Raw genomic sequence first — 19,870 nt, 5'->3', positions numbered from 1 at the left:
GACTAGCAAGGTATATTAGTTTCCTAAGGCTGCTGTAATATCACACACTGGGTGGCTTAAAATAACAGAAATTCATTGTCTTGTCATTTTAGAGGCTAGAAGTCAAAACTCAAGGTGTTGGCAGGGTTGGTTCCCTCTGAGGGCTGTGAAGAAGAATCTGTTCCAGGTCTCTCTCCTAACTTCTGGTAGCCTCAGGCACTCCCTGGCTTTGTAGATAGCCGTCTTCCTAGATCTTATCGCATCATCTTTCCACCCTGTGTATCTGTCTCTGTGTCCAAATTTCTCCTTTTTATAAGAACACTAGTCATATTGGATTAGGGCTCATTCTAACGATTTCATTTTAACTTGATCGTCTCTGCAAAGACCCTATCTCCAAATAAAGTGACATTCTTAGGTACTGAGGGTGAGGACTGTAACGTATCCTGTGCAAATGGATACAGTGCAACCCCAAACAGTGAGGCAGCCTTGTAGAGTGGGTTCTTCCTCCTCCCTCCTAGCCCCAGATGGGTCTGGTCTTCCTTCCATTTAGCCCATGTTTCCCTTCTGTTCAGCAGGTAAAAGCAAACTATAGTGAGTCAGCTATAAGAAGAAAACCAGTGATTGCATGAACTTGTTCTTCCTTTCATCTGGTTTCCCTTTATCTCATGCCAGTGGGTGGCATTTTGCCCTGCATGCACCAGGAAACACAAAAACAAAACAGGTGCCAGAGCGAGGAGAACTCGACATGCTTTAGCCTGAGGTCTGAGTGTGGTTGCTGTGAGGAACATCACACTTAGGATTTTCCATCTGTGTGCATGAGTGTGCCAGGGGGCTCTCTGAGTAGCTGATTCTCTAACATTTGCTAACCACGACCCCTTTGTGGGGCTCAGAAGGCCTGCCAATTTTTTTCATAAGATCACACCCCAACCGCCTAAGGCTGGTAGTGGAGGAGGAATCTGTACTTGGGAGGGGTGGTTGGAGATTTGCAGCTTCAATTCTTGTCCCCCAGATTTGCCTTTCGCTTGTAAGTTGCACTGGCCACCTCTGCTGTCACTTCGTTTGGCTCAAGGAAGGCTGTTTCTCCTCTAGCACTTCTTCCCATGCCTTGATAGAGGCTTGTCTTCATTCTCCACAATTTGACTGATTCCAGGCCACTGCATTTATTCAGCCTTTTCAAAAGACCCAAAGGCCAGAAAGTTAATAACACTTATTTCAATGGAGCCTCTAGATATGGTTGTCTGAGAGCCCAGACCCTTCACCATGCATCTTCCACCCTGCACCTCTTCTGCTGCCAAGTGACTGCATCTTTGAATCCAAGTATATCCACAGAGTCCAGGCCAGGCTCCCTTGCCAGTCAGTCCAAAACCTGCCTTTCCAACTCAACAGCCTCCTGTGCTCAGGATGACTGACAGTGGGGAAGTTTACTCCCTTCAGGGAAGATCTCACTCCAGTGCCATGACTTGGGAAGACTCACATCAGAACATAATCCAATCTCTATGCCAAAAAAAAAAAAAACATCCACACAGCAGGATGTAATTGTTGTCTTACAGAAGCCCTCTTGATCACTGCTTTACCAGTTCTGATGAAGATACCTGACCTTGATTAATAGGGAGAATGGAAATCCTTTTGAAGAGTAACCAGTGAAACTATTTTGTCCTTCTGTTAAGTGGCAAGCATTTGTATTCAGAGGCTGTTAGATCTGAAAGGACGGTAGAGGTTATTTAGTGAAATTTAGATCCCTCATTTTGCAGATGCCCAGAAAGAGAAACTAATTTTCGTAATGTTGGCTAGTGGCAAAAATGGAACTAGAATCCCGCTCTTATGATTCCTAGTTCAGTGCTCTTTAAAATATTGATGCATGCCAAATGGCAGAGTACAGAGACTGTGAGACGATAATCCTTAATTCAAACAGAGACCAGGTCACCACAACATGGAGAAACACTTCTCGACAATCAGGAAATCCAAAATGACAATAAAGATCTCCCGGATGAACGGCTCTACCTCACAAATGTGGACAGTAGAGAGAAAATATTGCAGAAATTCCCTGCTGCTGGTGACTTCTACCTCCTGGATGCCACTTACATTGATCCGTTTTTCCTGCTTGTCTGCCTCCACTTTGGCCCCATGAGTCACCATCATTTCATCATCCAAATCCACTCTTGCCTCACAATGAAGTCCCAGGTCCTCTACGTGGACCAGAAGGGTCTCTGTGTCCTGGTTTCTTTCTTTTCCAGCTTTACCTCTTTCACCCTTCCCTCTGGTTCTCTGCTCCAGCCTTGCAGGCATGGCTTCCCAAACTTTCTCAAACAGTCCATTCACCCTCGCCCACTCTCTTTCTCTGGGCTCTGCCTTGAAAACGTCTCAATTTCACCCAGATCAGTGATTCCCAAACATGAGTGATTTTACCACCACCCCACCACCCAGGGAATACTTGGAAATTTCCAGAGACATTTTTTGGCTGTCACAAGTGGCATGTAGTGAGAAGACGCTAGGGGAGCTGCTAAGCATCCTGCAAGGCTCCAGACATCCTCATGTAACAAAAAAATCATCTAGTCCAAAATGCCAATAGTGCTGAGGCTGAGAAATACCCAATCTTTAGATCCCAGCTAAAATACCACTTCTTCCAAGAAGGCCTCCCATTATACCTTAGATCAAGGTAAGGCCCCTCCTGCCTGGGTATGCTCCTTCTCTACCTTTGTCCTTCATAGCACTTAACCCACATGTGAATATTTGAGATAATATGACCTCTGCCCTCCCTGCCCATCTGTTAGCCCCAGGTGGGTGGGGGGGATGTCAGCTCATCACCTGATCCCACTGCCCCACGCAGTGCCCAGCAGTTAGGCATCAATTTTTGCTTGTTAGCTTTGGAACACAGCAGAAGGGGGTTTCCACAGATGACCTCTCTTTCTCCCCAGGGGCTGTGTGGGTTTCCGATGGCTTCAAATGCAGCCCCACAGACACCCCAGAGGTCAAGTGCACAGTCTTGGAAGCCTGACAGAAGTGGGCTGATATCCTAATTCTACCACCTTCCAGCTGGGTGACCTTCAGCAAGTTACTTCATTTCTCTGGAACTCAGTTTCATCATCTATAAAAGAAAGATAAAAATAGAACCTGAGCCTGTTTCATGGAGTTGATGTGAGGATTAAAAAGACATAGTGTATGTGAAGTATTTAGCACCTCTGACACCACAGAATGGATTAATAACCATGAGGAGAACACACTGTGGGGTGATACCACTTATCCTGAGGTCCACTGCAATGCCAGGTCCTGGCTAATGGCTACAGGGATGGGGAAGGAGCAATCAGGAGGCAGCCAGTCCACCTCTTCTTAACTTCCTCCACCCTCACATGTGCCTGCTGTCATGCCATCTGACCTATCCCATGGGCTTATTAGATGTACCAGTAGCTACCCACCCAAAAGCAGAGAGGTGCCTAAAAATCACCTGGAGGTAGCACTGGGGCCAGCCTCCTGCCTGGCTCTCACCCCCTCCACCCCTGGATTCCCTTAAGAGTCCTGGCCTGGGCCGGGTGCAGTGGCTCATGCCTATAATCCCAGCAATTTGGGAGGCTGAGGCAGGCAGATCACCAGAGGTCAGGAGTTTGAGACCAGCCTGACCAATATGGCAAACCCCGTCTCTACTAAAACTACAAAAATTAGCTAGGCATGGTGGCGGGCACCTGTAGTAGTCCCAGCTACTCGGGAGACCGAGACAGGAGAATTGCTTGAACCCAGGAGGCAGAGGCTGCAGTGAGCAGAGATCGCACCACTGCACTCCAGCCTAGGCGACAGAGCGTGACTCCATTTCAAAAAAAAAAAAAAAAAGAGTCCTGGCCTGGCATCCCAACATCTTATCCAGATTCCACTTCTTGGCCCAGCCATTTCTCCATCTTTCTGGGCCCTGTCTCTCGTGTCAGCTGAGGCTGCACACCCTATAACCAGCCTAGCCCTGCCTCCCCCCAGGTCTGAATCCTAGTCCACAGCCAGGTATGCCAGTTCCCACCGGATCTGCAGGGGACCTAGAAATGTTTTTACCAAGTAAGTGCCGAAAATTGATTGCTGTGGTTCCTTTGACCCTTTGTGGGAGTGAGGAGCCTTCCCCATTTCCAGGCCTCTTTGCTTCCCCTCCCCCTGTCACCACCATTTTATGCATTCAAAAACTGTTTAAAAAAAAAAAAAAAAAAAAAAAAAAAACAAAACAAAGGTCCTTTTCCTAGACTGCCAGGGTCAGCAAACAGAAGTGTCTGTTTGAAGAGGGAGGGCTGGACAGGAAGAGGGCTGCTGGGCCTGGTCAGAGAGGACATCAGACAGGGAGTGTGGAAGCTGTGGACAGGACAGCTTTTAGCTCTGGGAGCAGGTGCTGGAGCCAAGTCCACACAAGTAGCATTCACTGAGGTTCACATCCAGGAACCTTTGTACAGAAACCCCTCTCTCTCTTTGTACAGCCACATAAGCACCAGCACAGGCTCCAACAACATGGGGGTGAGGAAGGGAACAGAAGGGCCTAAGACCCCACCATGGAGGGAGGAGAGGGGAGCGGGGCTTGTAGCATCAGCTGATCAGAAGGACCCCCTGGCGCACCAGAAGATTGTAGTCCTGGGTGAACAGGAGCTGCCCTCAGGGGGTTAGCAGCCTGTTGCTTCTGTTGACTTGGCTTTCTGCCCTGCAGCCAGTGAAACCTGACAGGTCAGTTTCTAGATCTGGGCTGATTCTCTTTCACTTCCTGGTTCTCATACCTTCATCTTGAGAGTCTGTGTATTTCTCCTCATTCTGTGAAAGAATGGACTTTTTTGGTCCTAAATGCTCAAAGAAAAGTCTGGTCTCTTAAAAAAACTCAGCAATTCTGATACCTGAGAAGTTACTTAAGGGGTCAGAATGACTGAAGTTAGATCCCTGAAGATTGAAATCAGTGACTTGTCTCTATCCTGAGGTGTCTTCTGTCAGTGTGGAAAAGTCTGGGCACAAAGAAGGAACAGAGCATCAGCATTTTCCCCCAGCCACCCAGCTGGGTTGTGAACAGAAGCACCAGTTTTGCCTCCTAAGTCTCTGGTTTTATGTGCTTTGAAGAAGCAGACAGGTGCCTTTTTCCTGTCTCTTTTTTTGTAATCCCTCCAAATATACAACATTCTTTGCCTTTGGTCAATGCCTACTAGATATTTGAGTGGTTAAATGGAGGTGAGGTGGCTCAGCAGGGTTGGGATTAGAGGGAGGTGCCTAGGGCACAAAATTTCAATCATTCTTCAAGGCTATTTAGTCATCCTCCAGGCGTGTCATCACCCTAGTCTCAGCCCTGTGGCTCCCTGTGGCTCAGAGCTGGTAAGAGAAAGCTTCAAAGGGACACAGTTTACTCAAAGATGGCTGTTTGTGGGATGGGGAGGGCTCTCTACCATAAGACCTGCCTGCCATAGCTTCCTCTTGCCTGGGACACCTAGGTCTCTCATGTCCAGACATGTGCCCTGTATGAGCTCGTCACTAGCCTACCAGAAAGCCCCTTTTCTCAGGAACTGCAGAGACAAATATATATGAAAGGGAACTTGAGGGAAGTCAGAGGCAGATGTTACTGGCACAAGGCTAAAAAGAATTCTAAGAATGTTAACTAACATTTTTTTCATGCTTGCTATGTGCCAAACCCACGTTAAGTACTTTATAGCCATTATTTTACATAATCCCTCCAACAACTAGATTAGGAAGGACTTGGATTCTGGAGCCAGACAGCTTCGGTTTAAATCCCATCTTTGCCTCTTTCACGTTGTGTGACCTTGGGAAATTTCTTGAGCTCTCTGAGCCTCAACTTCCTCACCTGTAAAACTGAAACAATAGTAGTACCCACATCAGAGTATTCTGAGGATTATATCAGTAATACATGTAAAACAATGAGACCAGCATCTCTACAAGGTAAGCACTCAACAAATATTGGCCATGATGGTGATGATGACGACGAAGATGATGATGAAGATGATGATGATTGCCTCTGGTAGCTTATTCCTAAGGCTGCCCATAACAAAGTCCCACAAACTGGGTGACTTGAGATAACAGAAATGTATGGTCTCACAGTTCCAGGGGCTAGGAGTCCAAGATCAAGGTGCTGGTGGGTTGTTATTCTGAGGGATGTGAGGAAGAATCTGTTCCATGCGTCTCTGCAAGGTTCTGGTAGCCTCAGGCATTCCTTGGCTTATGGATGGCTATCTTCTCCCCACGTTTTATCACGTCGTCTTTCCTCTGTGTGTGTCTGTCTTTATGTTCATATTTCCCCTTTTTATAAGGACACCAGTCACACTGGTGTTTTGTTTCTCTATTACTATTATTAATAGATGCAAAGACTAAATATCAATAAAGGCCAAAACGAGCGAAGAAAGTGGCAGCCCTTTTATTTGCAAATATGCACGCACTCTCGGGCAAGGTTCACTGGTCCGCAGGAAAGGGCCAGGGAAGTCGTGCCGGTGCTCTCGGGTGAGGTTCTCCAGTCCATGAATGCCGGGGCCGAAGAAGTCACACCGGCGCTTACCCACGGCGGACTTTTATGCCTGGGAGCTGGAAGGGGAGGAGTTTGGGGCCTGTGTGTAGGAGTGGCTTCTTGAATTTCAGTGTCCCCAGCTTGACGTCACTCTGCGCATGCTCAGTTGATTTGGTTCTTTCTCTGGGCCCGGGAATTTTTCCCGGGCATGGGAAAATCTGTGATGAAGAACCCAGAAACAACAGGGACTGCTCCATCTTGTTCACCTTCCTCCATCTTGTCCCTTCTCCCTCACCCAAACAACTGAATTAGGCCCTGCTCTAATGACCTCAACTTGATCACCTCTGTGAAGACCCTGTCTCCAAATAAGGTCACATTCTTGGGTACTGCAGGTTAGGACTTCAACATATCTTTTCATGGTGGAAGGGTGGGCATCATTCAACCCATAACAGAAGGTTAAGTGACTTGTTCAAGGCTTGTTAACATGGCTTGTTAGTGATGAAACTGGTCGGGGAGCCTAGGATTATTGGAAGACAAATCCCATGACATAAACCCCAGTGGAAAACCCCAACCCTGCTAAACCTCTGGAGAGAGGGAACTCAAGGGAGACATGCAGAGCCGGCCGCTGTTGTGCTGATGGCATTTTCCCTCCCTTCCTCCATAGCCTGCCTGCTCCAGGCTGAGCTGGTAAACTATGAACGAGTCAAGGAATATTGCCTCAAAGTCTTGAAGAAGGAAGGGGAGAACTTCAAGGCCCTTTACCGGTCTGGTGTGGCCTTCTACCACCTTGGGGACTATGACAAAGCACTCTACTACCTGAAAGAAGCAAGGACCCAACAACCAACAGGTAAGGCGGAAATAGCCGTTTTCTTACTTCCTGCCCGCTCTGTTGGCTCCTGGAACCTTCTCATTGCAGCAGTTTTCTTGGCTAGGAGGGCCAGGCAGGGGCAGAGATGGCAAAATTAGGGATCAGATATATGATAAGACGTAAGTAAGAGGAGCACACAGCCCATGCATTTGCCTAGGGTTTGAGTTCCAGGGAGCATGGGCACCTCTTCTCTTCAAATAGAGTAGAGAATTCCTCATCTTTTTCAACTCAGAATCCAGCTCTCTTCACTTATTCAACAAATGTATATTGAATTCATACTATGTGCCAAGATTTGTGCTGAGCACCAAGGGAATAGATGAAAAGACATGGTCCCTACCCATGAGGAGCTCACGTCTGGTTGATGACACAGAATACAAACAGGCAAATTTGGTGCTAAGCCCAGCACCTTTCAGGAAGCATGCTCTGACTCCTCCAGTCAGATCCTAATCCTTAGGACATGTGTAATCTATACCATTCACTTAGATCATATCCACCAGTCATTCATTCATTCATTCTACAGATATTTATTGAGGGGGTACAATGTTGCTAGGTATATAGTAGTGAACAAAGAAAGTTGTTGCCTTCAAAGAGCTTATATTATAATGGCTCACTGTCTATTGTAAGTGGGAAAAAAAGTGTAGAGAGGGGACAGAACCCAGGGAGGGACTCTCCACCAAGGGATGACTGGAAGTCAACCGGTAAACAAGCAAACAGACAGTAAACAAATGAACTATTTAGTAGTAATAAACGCTGTGAAGAAAATAAAGCAGAATAAAGAGATCAAGAGTAAACAGAGGGCTGGGTGTGGTGGCTTATGCCTATAATTCCAACACTTTGGGAACCCGAGGCAGGTGGATCGCTTGAGCTCCAAAATTCAAGACCAGTCTGACCAACATGATGAAACCCCGTCTCTACTAAAAATACAAAAATTAGCTGGGTGTGGTGGTGGCCACCTGTAATTCCAACTACTTGGGAGGCTGAGGCAGAAGGATCACCTGAGCCTGGAAGGCGGAGGCTACAGTGAGCCAAGATGGCACCACTGTACTCCAGCCTGGGCGACAGCAAGACCCTGTCTAAAAAAAAAAATAAAGAGTAAGGCCGGGTGCGGTGGCTCACGCCTGTAATCCCCAGCACTTTGGGAGGCTGAGGTGGGTGGATCAGGAGGTCAGGAGATCGAGACCATCCTGGCTAACATGGTGAAATCCTGTCTCTACTAAAAATGCAAAACATTAGCTGGGCATGGTGGCACGCGCCTGTGGTCCCAACTACTCAGGAGTCCGAGGCAGAAGAATCACTTGAACCCAGGAGGTGGAGGTTGCAGTGAGCCAAGATCGTGCCACTGCACTCCAGCCTGGGTGACAGAGTGAGACTCTGTCTCAAAAAAAAAAAAAAAGAGTAAAGGTGGGGAGCTATTTTAGACCAAGTGGTCAGAAAGAACCTCTCTGAGGAAGTAACATTTAAACAACAACCTTGACTAGATGTTGCTATTGTTGTTGTTTATATGATTAATTTTTTCTTTTTTTCAGACAGAGTCTCGCTCTGTCACCCAGGCTGGAGTGAAGTGGTATGATCTCAGCTCACTACAACCTCCACCTCTTGGGCTCAAATGATCCTCCCACCTCAGCCTCCCCAATAGCTGGGACTACAGGCATGCACCACCATACCTGGCTAATGTTTTTTATTTTTTGTATAGACGAAGTCTTGCTATGTTGCCAGGGCTGGTCTTGAACTCCTGGGCTCAAGCAATCCTTCTGCCTCAGCCTCCTAAAGTGCTGGGATTATAGGCATGAACCACCACACCCAGCCTTTTTTTTAAATACAATCCTCCTTTCAAAAGTTTTTAAAGAACTTTAGGATCAATTTACAAACGTCTAAATGTATACTTTTTTTTTATCTTTTTAAAGAACACCTTGTTGTTGATTTATTTTCTGTATATAAATTGTGTTCCACCAACTGTAAGCAGCTTGAAGACTAAGCATTGGACTCATACAACAGAATTTTCTGGAGCACTGCTATCTGCCAGCACTGTCCTGGAGTATACGCTTGGCATTTTTTAGCATGATATAGTATTCATTTTTACTTCCAGAAGTAACTATTCCAGGCACCCTGTCACTCTTATGTTCTGGTGCGTGTGGAACTTAGCAGTTGATCCATGCCGTGCCCTCCTCACTAATAACAGGAACTGAGAAGAAATGCCCCTGTTTTGGTGAGGTGGTCATCTGACCCTACTTATAAGGACAAAAATAAGACAATAAAGCAAAGTCATTTTAAACTCTTCAAGCTTAAAAAAAAATTACATTAGATTAATATTTATTGATCATTGTTTTAAGCACTTTTAGACTTACCTATTTTGGGCTTCAGAGCAATTTCATGAGGCAGGTATTACAGTCCTCAGGAGAGGCAGGCTTTGCAGCCAGACACACAATTTACTATGTGTCTCCTTGGGCATCTGACTTAATCTCTCAAGATCCCTATTCCATTTTGTCACAGTGAGGAGGAGGATACATACCTTGCGGGATTGTAGTGAGGATTACATGAGATCATGAAGGTTAGAAACCTGGCACAAGGTTGGCATTCAAAAATGGAGCTTGTTGGCTGGGCACGGTGGCTCATGCCTGTGATCCCAGCACTTTGGGAGGCCAAGGTAGGCAGATCACCTGAAGTCAGTAGTTCAAGACCAGCCTGGCCAATATGATGAAACCCCGTCTCTACTAAAAATACAAGAATTAGCGGGGCACAGTGGCATGTGTCTGTAATCCCAGCTACTCATGAGGCTGAGGCAGGAGAATTGTTTGAACTTGAGAGGTGGAGGTTGCAGCAAACCAAGACTGCGCCACTCCACTCCAGCCTGGGCGACAGAGTGAGGCTCCATCTCAGAAAAAAAAAAAAAAAAAAAAAAAGTGGAGGTTGCTTCTTGCAGATGGGACAGGAGGCTCAGAGAAGGTGGCAACTTGCCTGCTGTTAAACTCCAACTGGGGTCTCACTAAACTAACTGCGCTGGCTGGCAAACCACTGGGATATGCTGCTGCATAGAAAGAAGGAGAGAAATTATCTCTCCTCTCCCACCCATCCTCTCTCATGTCCCCTGGGTCAGGCCAACCTGTCCACATTTGCTAAGGGGAGGCAGTGAAGGAGAAGGCCAACACCTAGTTGCCCTCTCAGCCACCATGGATAGGCGGAAGGGACCTTGGTTGGGTGAGCCTGGCCTGCTGGTTGTCTGCAGACACAGCCTTTGCTGATTCTGTGTAAATGTGATAGTTGCCCTCACCTGGTGTTCCCTAAGGTTTATTCTCTCCTCACAGACACCAACGTGATTCGGTATATCCAGCTGACGGAGATGAAGCTCAGCCGATGCTCCCAGAGAGAGAAAGAAGCCATGTAACCAGGAAGCATCTCCAGAGCTGCGCCCACGCCTCACCGGGGACTTCCAGACACCCCCTGGTGGAGAGCCCTGTCCTGGGTTCTGTTCCTTTCTCCCCACTTCTTCTGGCTCCCCATTTTTCCTCCTGTTGCACCCCAACTCTTTGTCTCCTCCCAGTGTGAAAAGAAGGAGAGATGCAAATTTGGAATCCGGTAGGTCGCCCAGACATTGGAGACATCCTCTCCTCTGGCAGGTCAGCGACTGAGAGGGGCCCGGCTTCTGCTGGGACAGCTGGAGAGGAGTCTCGCGGGCTGGGATGCTGTTGTGGCTTTGACTTTGGCCAGTGCTTCTGACAGAGGCGGAGCCTGGCAAGCATACCATCCCATAGGCAGCAGGCACACAGCCCATGGGCTGGATCCTTCCACACCTTCCTGACAGACCAGAGCCAGAACATCTCAAGGCAACTGTTCGAAATCCAGGGATGAGACAAACAGCAGAAGCACTGGTGAAGCCGACGTAGAGACTGTGAATGTGTACACTGGAGTTCCCACCCCTCACCCCCAACCAGTCACCTTAGCCCCTGCCTCCTTCCCCAACCCGTTGTCTTGGCTTGTGCTTTCTCCTCTCCCCGTCAGGGATCCGAGACTCTGCCAGGATTCACATGCCACTGAAGCCCACTCAGTGCCCTCTGGTGACTACACATACCATTCCCCCGGACTCCCACCCAGCGGGCAGCTGTGACCGCAGAAGGGCAGGATGAAGTGGGCCAAGGTTTGAGACAGGGTGACTGTGTAGGTGACAGGGAGGGAAAGATGATGACCAGGGGAAAGAGCATCATATAGACTAGGGGAATGAACTGTGGACTGATTCAGTGTAAATAAAAATAAATTAACAGATAGTAGTTCTTGTCAGTTCTGTAAGCAGCCCGCTCCCTCACTTTTACTCCTTCCTCCAACCCTCAGTCAGAGCTACTTACAGCCAGGCAGGATGGGGCTTCCCCCAAAGCAATTGGCCATTTGTCCAGTGGCAGACAATGGTGGCTGCAGCCTTTGTGCTTTTAAGAGTGGGCTGGGATTGTGGAGACCGCCCAGGGGCTTGGCTTTGTCAGAACTTGTACAATCTTCTTTTGATGAAATAATCCGAACTCAATATCTAGCACATAGAATGTGTTCAACAAATACTTGTTGAATGAATAAATTATGACTGCAGACTGGCTCTCCTGCCTTAAACTAATTTCATCCCAGCCTAGTCTCCTGATGTCTGTGCTCATTATGCTAAGCCATGTTGCTTCGGTCAAACAAGAAAGACTTACTGAGGGCGTATTGTTTGCCCGTCATTGTGCAATGTGCTGTGGGACATGGGATGTAGTCTCAGTCTTCAAGGAAATGGAAGGGTTAAGAAATGCATATGAGATTATTACCAATGACACCTTTAATTTATATAATGCTTTAAAATTACCAGAGCACTTTCATGTATTTTTCGTGTGACTAGTGAAAAAGACAATGTTGTAGAAAATTAAAATATATACAGATGCAATAATGTGAATAGTTAGGATTTATTAAATGCATTATCTTCAGATCTTTACATGTATAATCTCATTTCTTTCATGCAGTTACTCTGGGATACTGTTCCCGTTTGATGGGTAAGAATATTGAAAACCAGAAAAATTAATTATCCCAAGGTTGCATGGCCTTTAGTGGCATAGCTAGGATTTGAACCAGACCTGCCTGACTCCAGAGCTCTGGCTGGTATCTATGCTATACTTAGTTGCCTCTCTATAAGTATAATATTGGGCAATTATAACCATTTGAGAACAGGACTATATGTATTAACCTGAAAAGTGTTCATGATGTCAGTGATAGTACATGGCTTTCTCATGTATTTACTCAAGGGCCCAAAAAGACCAGAGGCCAGAATCCCTAGTGGTCAGAGCAGTGACAGGTCAGAAAAAGGCAGCTGAGGTCCAGTAGTTATGTCTATGTATTGCTCATTCTACTTACTGATGGAGCCAGCATGTATCCCAACAACTCCTCTAGCATTCATCACCCATCCCCAGCATTGGGAAAGGGTCACAACTGAGACTGAAAGGAAACACAAAGTTAAATATGGGTTAATTATATAAGCAGATGCCCCACCACAGCAGAATCCAATCACAGCCCAGGGGCCCAGAAGAGAGCAGCGTAAGTTATATTCACATAGTTCCCCAAAGGCTTTCAATGGGGGGTACGGGGAAGGTGCTGGAAATATTGAGGGCCCTGCCATTACTCACCTAGAGCTCACTCTCTGGAGAAGAGGAAAAGGAAGAAGCTGTTTCAGCTGCCACATTCTCCCCAATCCCTACTATGTTAGGCTGTCTTTCCTCTTCCTCCTAGCTGGCTTTATATGACCCTAACCCAAAACTACCCTATGGCCCCACACGGGCATGTGTTCAAACCCCCCGACCCCCACCCCCATTCCCAAGCCTTCAACTTAGAACGTTTGTGATTTGGCAGATAGTTTGTTAGGATCTGAAGGATGACGAGAAGGGCAGAGGTCACCCGGAGAACCAGTTCAAACTGCCAGGGTCTTCCCTTGGTCTTTATGCGTCAGGAAGGACTCTGAGTAATTATTCCCCATGCAGAGACAGGAGAGAGGTCTTGTTTACATGAGTGTGCTGGGGCAGGGCTGGACAGTTGGGGATATGATTGTAGCCATCCCATGTAGAAAGATCAAAAACCAGAACGAAATGAGGACAGCCTCTCAGAACCTCATAGAACAAGCGTCCAGGTCATCTGCTTATTTGGTTAACTTAGATATACAGGCTTATTGGAACTCCATTCACTGTGACCCGAAGTTAAATAATCCCAAAGAAAAAAAGCTACCTGGGGTATTGGTTGATGTTTGGGGTGACAGGGTTGAATTTTCTGTGCATTTGTCCAACAAAGGCTTTAGAGCACAAAACCAGGTTCATTCTCCCTACCAAATCTTCAGCTTCCTTCTCCTCATCCCTCCCCAAAACAAGAACTGTGATTTAATTCCATACTTTGTGGATGTCACTGCTGACCTATATAACTGGAGTACTAATCATGCATCTGACCTGCACTGTCATCCCCTGCCTGGACTTTTGCGATGGACTCTTTGGGGGAAAAACTAATGCTTTTTAATTATTGTGAAAGCATCATGTGTGTATTGTAGAAGTTTTAGGGGAAAAAAGGACAAAATCCAATCCATAAGCTTACCACCCAAGACAAATGTGTGTTCTTTTGAATATACCTTTTAGTTCTTTTTGGTGTAAATGTACACATGCACACGCACAGTTGTGGGTTTTTTTAAACAAAAACTGGATCACACTGAATATACTCTTTAATAACTTTTCAAATGTGTATTTATATTTTAGAATATGTAATACATACACAGACACAAGATTCAAAAAGTACAAACTGCTCTGTAGTCGGAAGTAAATCTTCTCCCTACCCTGTCTGCCAGCATCTAGTTTCCCTCTAATTTATTTTACATCCTTCTGGAGATGCTTACACATTGTCAAACATATGTATATATTCTTTTATCACACACAAATGGCAGCATATTGGACACTTTTTGTTTTTTGTTCCTTCTATTCCTTCACTTAATAATATCATGAACATTTTCTGCATATCAAACGTTCTCAACAGCATCTTCATTTATACGGATGGACCCTTTTTTTATCATCAGTCACCAAATAGTGATTATTTCATTTGTTCCCAATCTTTATTGTAAATAGTGTTGCAGCTGACATTCTTGTAGCTAAATTTTGCACATGTCTATAACTATTTCCTTAGGATAAACTCCAAGAAGAGACTTGCTTGGCTATTTTTAAGAATTTTGATACATGTTGCCAACCACCCTCCAGAAAGTTTGTACCAAAACACTCTCCTATTTGGAGTCTAGAGAGTACCCTGTTTCCTGCACCCTAACACTAGGTATCATCACTTATCAAATCTTTACCAATTTGATAGCTGGGATAATAGTATGTCAATGTTATTTTAACTTTCTTTGACTCTTCGCGAATAACATTTTCATATGCTTATTGACCATTTGTACTTCTTTCTTTGTGAATTTTCTATTTATTTGATATCGGTATGTTTATTATCAATTTGTAATTTTATTAAGAATATTATTTTTGTCAAGAAATGCTGCAAATATGCTTTCCAAGTGCTTTGCTTTCAAATTTTGTTTATGGTGCTCTTTGACATACATAAATTCTTAATTCTGCAATTAATTGGTTCCTCTGTTGCCGGCTTCTGTCTACAGTTCATTCTCTTATTTCTATCAGAGTGACCCTTCCAAAACACAATTTGACCATGTCACTCCACAACTTCAGCACTTTGGGAGGCCAAGGTGGGTGGATCATGAGCTCAGGAGTTTAAAACCAGCCTGGCCAAGATGGTGAAACCCCATGTCTTCTAAAAATACAAAAAAATTAGTTGGGTGTGGTGGCAGACACCTATAATCCCAGCTACTCAGGAGGCTGAGGCAGGAGGATCACTTGAACCTGGGCGTCAGAGGTTGCAGTGAGCCGAGATGGCGCCACTCCACTCCAGCCTGGGCGACAGAGTGAGACTCTGTCTCAAGAAAAAAATAAAATCTTTAATGGCGCCTCGTCACTTTTAGGATAAAGGCCAAATGCCTTAACAACACACACGGTCTTTCATATTTTGTCTCCACTGATCTTTCCAGGCTCACTTGCTGGTCCTCTTCCCAAAGTATCCTACATTCCACTGCTGCACAACATCTTGTGCTGCCCTGAACCATTGTGCTGGGTCTCTGGACCTTTCCACGCTGTTGCTTCCCTCTGCCTCACTGGCTATTCCTTAGCCCTTCAGTCCTCTCTTTGCCTTGCTAGCTCGTATAGGCCTTGACTCAGGATTACTGCTAAAAAGCCTTCCTTGGTCCTTTAGTCTGAATTATTAAAGCAACACAAGCCTACCTCAGCCTAGCTTTTGCCACAACAAATTGTAGTTTCTAGTTTACATTCATCTCCCGCACACCCTGGGTGTTCCTCAAGACAGGCACTGTATTATATTCATCTTTGCAGTCAGAATGTCGAGCACCATGCCTGGCACATTGTAGGTACTCAGAAAACGTTGAGCATTGAGCCTGGAATGAATGAATAATGGGTTCAGTGGCAAATGTTACTTGAGGTAAATGCAGGTCTGGACTAGATCTGTGCTTCTGAGAAATGAAGATGTCCTGAGAGACTTGGGTCAGAAGAGAAGCCACATGCTCCAGCCCTGTGCTTTCCAAGACATCAGAATCACTTGGAAGAGCTTTTTAAAAATACATAATCTCAGACTCTACCTTAGACCCATTGAATCAGTTTCACAGGGATAATGTTCAGGATAGTTTTTTGAACACCATGAGGTAACCAGCCAGGTTAAGGGGCCACTGCTGAGGCCCAGCAAACTTTAGAGCACGCCGCTCCACCATTTCAAACCATGTGACATTTTACAGTGGATAGATGGAGTTTTGTTTGAATACCAGCTTTAACATCTGCTAGTTGTGTGACCTTGGTGCAGTAGTCTAACTTTTCTGACCCTCATTTTCCTCACCCATACATGGGTGAATGTTTTGTTTTGTTTTTCGAGACAGAGTCTTGCTCTGTCGCCCAGGGTGGAGTGCTGTGGCGTGATCTCAGCTCATTGCAACCTCCGCCTCCCAGGTTCAAGCAATTCTCCTGCCTCAGCCTCCTGAGTAGCTGGGATTACAGGCACACACCACCACGCCCGGATAATTTTTGTATCTTTAGTAGAGACGGGCTTTCACCATGTTGGCCAGGCTGGGGAAATGTTTTATCCCTTAAAAGGGTGTTGGGAGGACTAAGAAATAAGTATGTCCCAGCTCAGTGGCTGGCACAGAATAAGCACAGAAAAAACATTTATTTCCTTCCCCCACCCTCCCTGGCCTCAGTTTCCTTGTTTATAGTGTGGCTACTAATACTTGCACGTTCACCTTCCATATTCCCCCTCTCTGCACTGTAGAAGGAAAGAAACCTTCCAACAGGACCTTAGGTTACTCTCTGCTCAAACAGGACAAGTACTTGGAGGTGGGGAGTAGAAAGACAGAGGAAGCTTCATGCTCTAACCCATGCCTCTCCAGGCTTCAAAGAGACTCCACAGCAATCAGTTGGAATAATTCTGATGGTTCTCAGAATCAGCTGTCTTCCAGTCACATCCAACGATGAATGCAGTTTTCTTCCTGATAGTCCACCAGAAGCCAGCAGCCTCTAAGCTGCAAGGAGATGGCCATTGCCAGGAAGTAGAATAGCCATTGCCCACTCCCCTTCCAATGCCCTTGGTATCCTCATCACATGCCTCAGGGCAGGAAAGACAAGACTGTCTGTAAGGTCAAATAGCTGGTCTGCAGCTGCTTTAAGATGCCCCACTCCCTGGTCCCAATGCCAGCACTCTCTCTCCACAGCAGCCCAGGGCGGGCAGCGGAGGCAGGGAAAATGCATTCAGTCCATCAGGCATGGCATAGTTCAAATTACCAAGTCAGCATGAAAAGTCCCACTCTAAATGGACTGAAATTGGATTCTATTAAAAACCACATTCAGCGAGGTCCTTGACTATTAATATTCACTAAGACATGGAGGAGGGGAAGGCGGTGGAGGCTCCTGAGAAAGGCTGGGCATCTCAGCTGCTCCGTTGAGTTGCCTGTCTGAAAGGGAGCCTACATTTGACCCCTAGATGTGCCTTGTTTTGCAAGTCTCACAGAATGTTAGGGTTGGACAGAAGCTTGAAGCTCAGTAGTTCAACCCTCTTTTCTTTCAGATGAGAGACGAAGTCCAGAGATGATTAAGAGATTTATTCAAGGTCACGCAGATAGTAAGTAGCAAATCTGAACTGGAACTCAGGTCAGTTTCTTGACAACAAACAATACTCTTTCCACTGAACCAACCAAAGTACACTTCCAAAATATATATACACACATATATGTATATGTATGTATGTGTGTGTGTGTGTGTGTGTATATATATATATATATATATGCTGTAAAATTGTTCTCTTCTAAAGGAAGAAGGAGCATAGTACTCATTTTTTCACTCCCTCACTCAGTACTTATTCCAATCACTTCATTAGGTGGTTCATTGGTAACAAGGTGTTGTCTCTGCTTGAGGGGCTTACAGTGTATAGGGAAGAAAAAAAAAGTAAATGCGCAGTGTCAGTTCTGTGCAGGAAATGTTCTAGAAAACATCATGGAGGCTCAGTGCCATGGTTCATGCCTGTAATCCCAGCAGTTTAGGAGGACGAGGCAGACGGATGGCTTGAGCCCAGGAGTTCAAGACCAGCCTGGGCAACATGGCAAAACCCTGTCATTATAAAAAAAATTAGCCAGGCATGATGGTGCATGCCTGTAGTCCCAGCTACCTGGGAGGCTGAGGTAGGAGGATCATGTGAGCCCAGGAGGCAGAGGTTGCAGTGAGCCAAGATCGCACCACTACACTCCAGCCTAAGCAACAGAGCAAGACCCTGTCTCAAAAAACAAAACAAAACAAAAACAAAAATCATGGGAACACATAGAAGAGAGAATCTATACCAACTCCAGAAGATCCAGGAAGAATTTCTTGAGGGGAGCCAACTGGGTGGGGCAGGAGTGATAAGAGATGAGTGAGCTTCAGACTGGTGCCTACGGCAATACTCTAGTACTCCTTTTCCTGGATATAATGTGAAAAGATTTGAGAGAAACATCACGTGAACTGTCTTCTTGCTTTTTTTCTGTTTTTTCATGCCTGGGCTCAAGCAACGTCACTTTTACTACCTTTGGAAGCCCGAACGGCAGAGAAATCACAGAAGACCCTGGAGGTTGCATCTGATTAAATCCCCTCCAGGTAGAGTAGGAACAAGCAGCTAGGTGTGTTTTCTCTAAGTACAGTCAGAACCCTTCAAGATCTGTGATTTCTCTAACAGGGAAAATTCTAGACCAAGTTTAGCTCACACATGTAGCTCCAGGGGCATAATGTTATGAGTACCTTGAATATATCCCATTATTTTATGTTCCTTTGTTTTCTCTAATCTCAGCCTTTTTATTCTAGAGCAGTGCTGCCAATTAGAAATGTAATGTGAACCACTTATATAATTTTAATTTTTCTAACAGTTACTTTAAAGAAATACAGAAAATTTTTTTTTTTTTTTTTTGAGATGGAGTCTCGCTCTGTCGCCCAGGCTGGAGTGCAGTGGTGCGATCTCGGCTCACTGCATGCTCCGCATTCCGGGTTCACGCCATTCTCCTGCCTCAGCCTCCCGAGTAGCTGGGACTATAGGCGCCTGCCACCACGCCCTGCTAATTTTTTGTATTTTTAGTAGAGATGAGATTTCACCGTATTAGCCAGGATGGTCTCAATCTCCTGACCTTGTGATCCGCCCGCCTCAGCCTCCCAAAGTACTGGGATTATAGGTGTAAGCCACTGCGCCTGGCCAGAAAATTTCTTTCAGTAATACATTCTACATGAAAATAAAACTATGGAAACAACCCAAAAGAATAAAATATTCAGGAATAAGCCAGGCATGGTGGTGCATTCCTGTAGCCCTAGCTACTTGGGAGGCTGAGGCAGGAACATCCCTTGAGCCTAGGAGTTCAAGGCTGTGGTGAGCTATGATCACACCACTGTACTCCAGCCTGGGCAACAGAGCGAGACCCTGTCTCTTTAAAATAAAATTTTCAAAAGGATAAAATACTCAGGAATAGGCCAGGTGTGGTGGCTTACGCCTGTAATACCAGCACTTTGGGAGGCTGAGGTGGGTGGATCACCTGCGGTCAGGAGTTCAAGACCAGCCTGACCAACATATAATGAAACCCCATCTCTACTAAAAAATACAAAAATTATCTGGGCATGGTGGCACATTCCTGTAGTCCCAGACAGTTGGGAAGCTGAGGCAGGAGAATCGCCTGAAACCGAGAGGTGAAGGTTGCTGTGAGCTGAGATAGCACCACTGCACTCCAGCCTGGGCAACAGAGCAAGACTCTGTCTCTCAAAACCCAACCAAACAAAAAAATCTCAGAAATAAATAGCAAAAGAAGTTCCAAACTATTACTCTGAAGACTACAAAAGATTGTTGGATGAAAGTAAAGGAACCTAAATTAAATGGAAAGATATCCCATGTTTATGAATTGAAAGACTTAATATTGTTAAGATAGCAATACTCCTCAATTGATCTACAGATTCAACATAGTCTCTATAAAATTCCAACTGATT

General features: G+C 45.7%; 1 protein-coding gene across 1 annotated transcript in view; it reads left to right on the top strand.

Annotated features, from left to right (window-relative positions):
* Positions 1-12,243, top strand: part of TTC9 (tetratricopeptide repeat domain 9) — a 32,826-nt gene extending 20,583 nt beyond the window's left edge. Inside the window, exons 2-3 of the mRNA XM_050797405.1 lie at positions 7,095-7,277; positions 10,601-12,243. Of these exons, the coding sequence (XP_050653362.1) occupies positions 7,095-7,277; positions 10,601-10,680 (263 nt within the window). The 3' untranslated portion in view covers positions 10,681-12,243. The remainder of the gene's footprint in view (positions 1-7,094; positions 7,278-10,600) is intronic.
* Positions 12,244-19,870: the final 7,627 nt, after the last annotated feature.

This window comes from Macaca thibetana, chromosome 7 (genome assembly GCF_024542745.1).
Source record: "Macaca thibetana thibetana isolate TM-01 chromosome 7, ASM2454274v1, whole genome shotgun sequence".
NCBI lineage: Eukaryota > Metazoa > Chordata > Mammalia > Primates > Cercopithecidae > Macaca > Macaca thibetana.
The sequence above is the reverse complement of the archived record's forward strand: the minus strand, read 5'-3'. Positions and strand labels throughout refer to the sequence as shown.